This window comes from Echinococcus granulosus, assembly GCF_000524195.1.
Source record: "Echinococcus granulosus chromosome Unknown EG_S00164, whole genome shotgun sequence".
Classification (NCBI taxonomy): Eukaryota; Metazoa; Platyhelminthes; class Cestoda; order Cyclophyllidea; family Taeniidae; genus Echinococcus; species Echinococcus granulosus.
Genome location: NW_020170544.1, coordinates 1 through 1,615, shown reverse-complemented (window position 1 = coordinate 1,615; position 1,615 = coordinate 1). Strand labels below are relative to the sequence as shown.

Genomic DNA, 1,615 nt, shown 5'->3' with positions numbered 1-1,615 from the left:
AATATTAATTAGTAGTATCCGGTGTGATCATCCTAAAACAAATTTTTATTTTCCAGATTTTTGCTCAGAATATTATTTTTTCAGTACAGACGCAAAAAAATTCGCCAAGTTAGGTGAAGATTTACAGGAATGCTCACTAATAGCGGAGGGATAATGGAGGGTTTGACCCGCTTTCTTATACACTTCACCCTCCATGATTGACCTCATGAACAGCTCATACAAGTCCCACCAATGTAGGCTGCTATCCTTTAGACATATATAAGAATACGAACAGCTCATTCCTTCCACATTGGCGGGGTGGATTTGAGAAAGAGGGATAGGCCCAAGTCTCACACATTTTCAAGCCTTCTCATTGGAGCACCGCGAGCCAATCAGGTGGCGAGAGGGTTGACTGCACTTGACAGGTCCACAAAGACCTTTGACACAACTCGTAATCATGTTGAAGTGGCACTCCTCGTTAGCATTTAAGTCACTCGCGGTCTGAGCCAATTTGCACCTACTCTTGGCCTTCACCACTTTATTGAATGCTATAAATCAGGGCAACTGCTGTGGAAGCAATGCTACAAGATAGAATCCTTCCACACGTCAGCAGAGGCTTGTTTATTTTTCCCATCTGTAAATTTATTAGGGGTTCATATTAGCTTCTTATGGTTGCCTTCACCTTCTGCCACTTTTTCATAAAACTCAGATGCCTGAGTCTTTCCTCCCACCACTTTTTACCCTTTTTGAATCGAAGAAACTGCTGAATTGCGTAGCATTTAGGCACAGGGAGGCACTGCAAGGACAGCCCTCCATACATAATAAATACGCAGGCTACACCTATTCCAATGACTACTGCTGGAGTCGAAGGAGCGAAGGGCGTAAGGCAGGTCTTTTACCTTCACTACTGGTTACGGCCTGTGATGTGCGTGCAAGGGTGAGAAGTAATGAGTTTGTGGATAGAAATAGCCTAGCAATTAGTCCACATTCTGCTCAGTGAACCATCAATCACGTAGAATATTTGGTGGTAGTGGCGGTGGCGACAGTGCGCAGATTGAGGTTGTGTCAACACAAACTACTGGAAGACGGGAAGCAAGGCAAATGCGTTGATTGGTAAAAAAGGGTATATTTGAGGCAACAGAAGGTGGTGTAAAGGACTGGTTTATAAGCAACCACGAGGAGTGGTGCTCATGACTGTCTTGCGGCAAATAAAAAGGGACAAGCTGAGGTTCAGAGGGTGAGGTCAAGGTGGAGGCCGGCGGCAGGCCGGGTGTGAGGGGCGTATGCGCTCCAAGATCGTACTTCTAGGGATCACTCCTATAGTACGCATCACCAGGACGTCAGTCAAAGTTGCTGCTTGCTACCAAACCATGATGACGACACGTGTCGTCCGTTGAACCGTCAGCGTGATTAGGCTTCGGGCTGTCAGTGGGTGTAGTCACAACACCGGCATGAGTGCTGGTTGTCGTGGTTCTTTTGTTGACTTGGCCGGTTGCCTGGTTGATCGCATTGCTGGCATGATGCTGGTGGGGGTAATGCCACCTTGGCTTCACCTCCACCGACACCGCTGTGCCAGTTGATAGGCCGGACGATTGCTGAGCAATTGGATGTCTCTTCTCTCTTCACCATAACTGAG

At 47.1% G+C, this 1,615-nt stretch overlaps 1 protein-coding gene across 1 annotated transcript in view; it reads left to right on the top strand. All coding sequences in view use genetic code 11, as the record gives it.

The window, feature by feature from the left end:
• The window catches only part of EGR_09736 (Heat shock protein SSA2), a gene marked incomplete at both ends in the record, with an annotated part of 469 nt that extends 352 nt beyond the window's left edge, over positions 1-117 (top strand). Inside the window, one exon of the mRNA XM_024498985.1 lies at positions 85-117. Within this exon, the coding sequence (XP_024346586.1) occupies positions 85-117 (33 nt within the window). The remainder of the gene's footprint in view (positions 1-84) is intronic.
• Between the last annotated feature and the right edge of the window lie 1,498 nt (positions 118-1,615).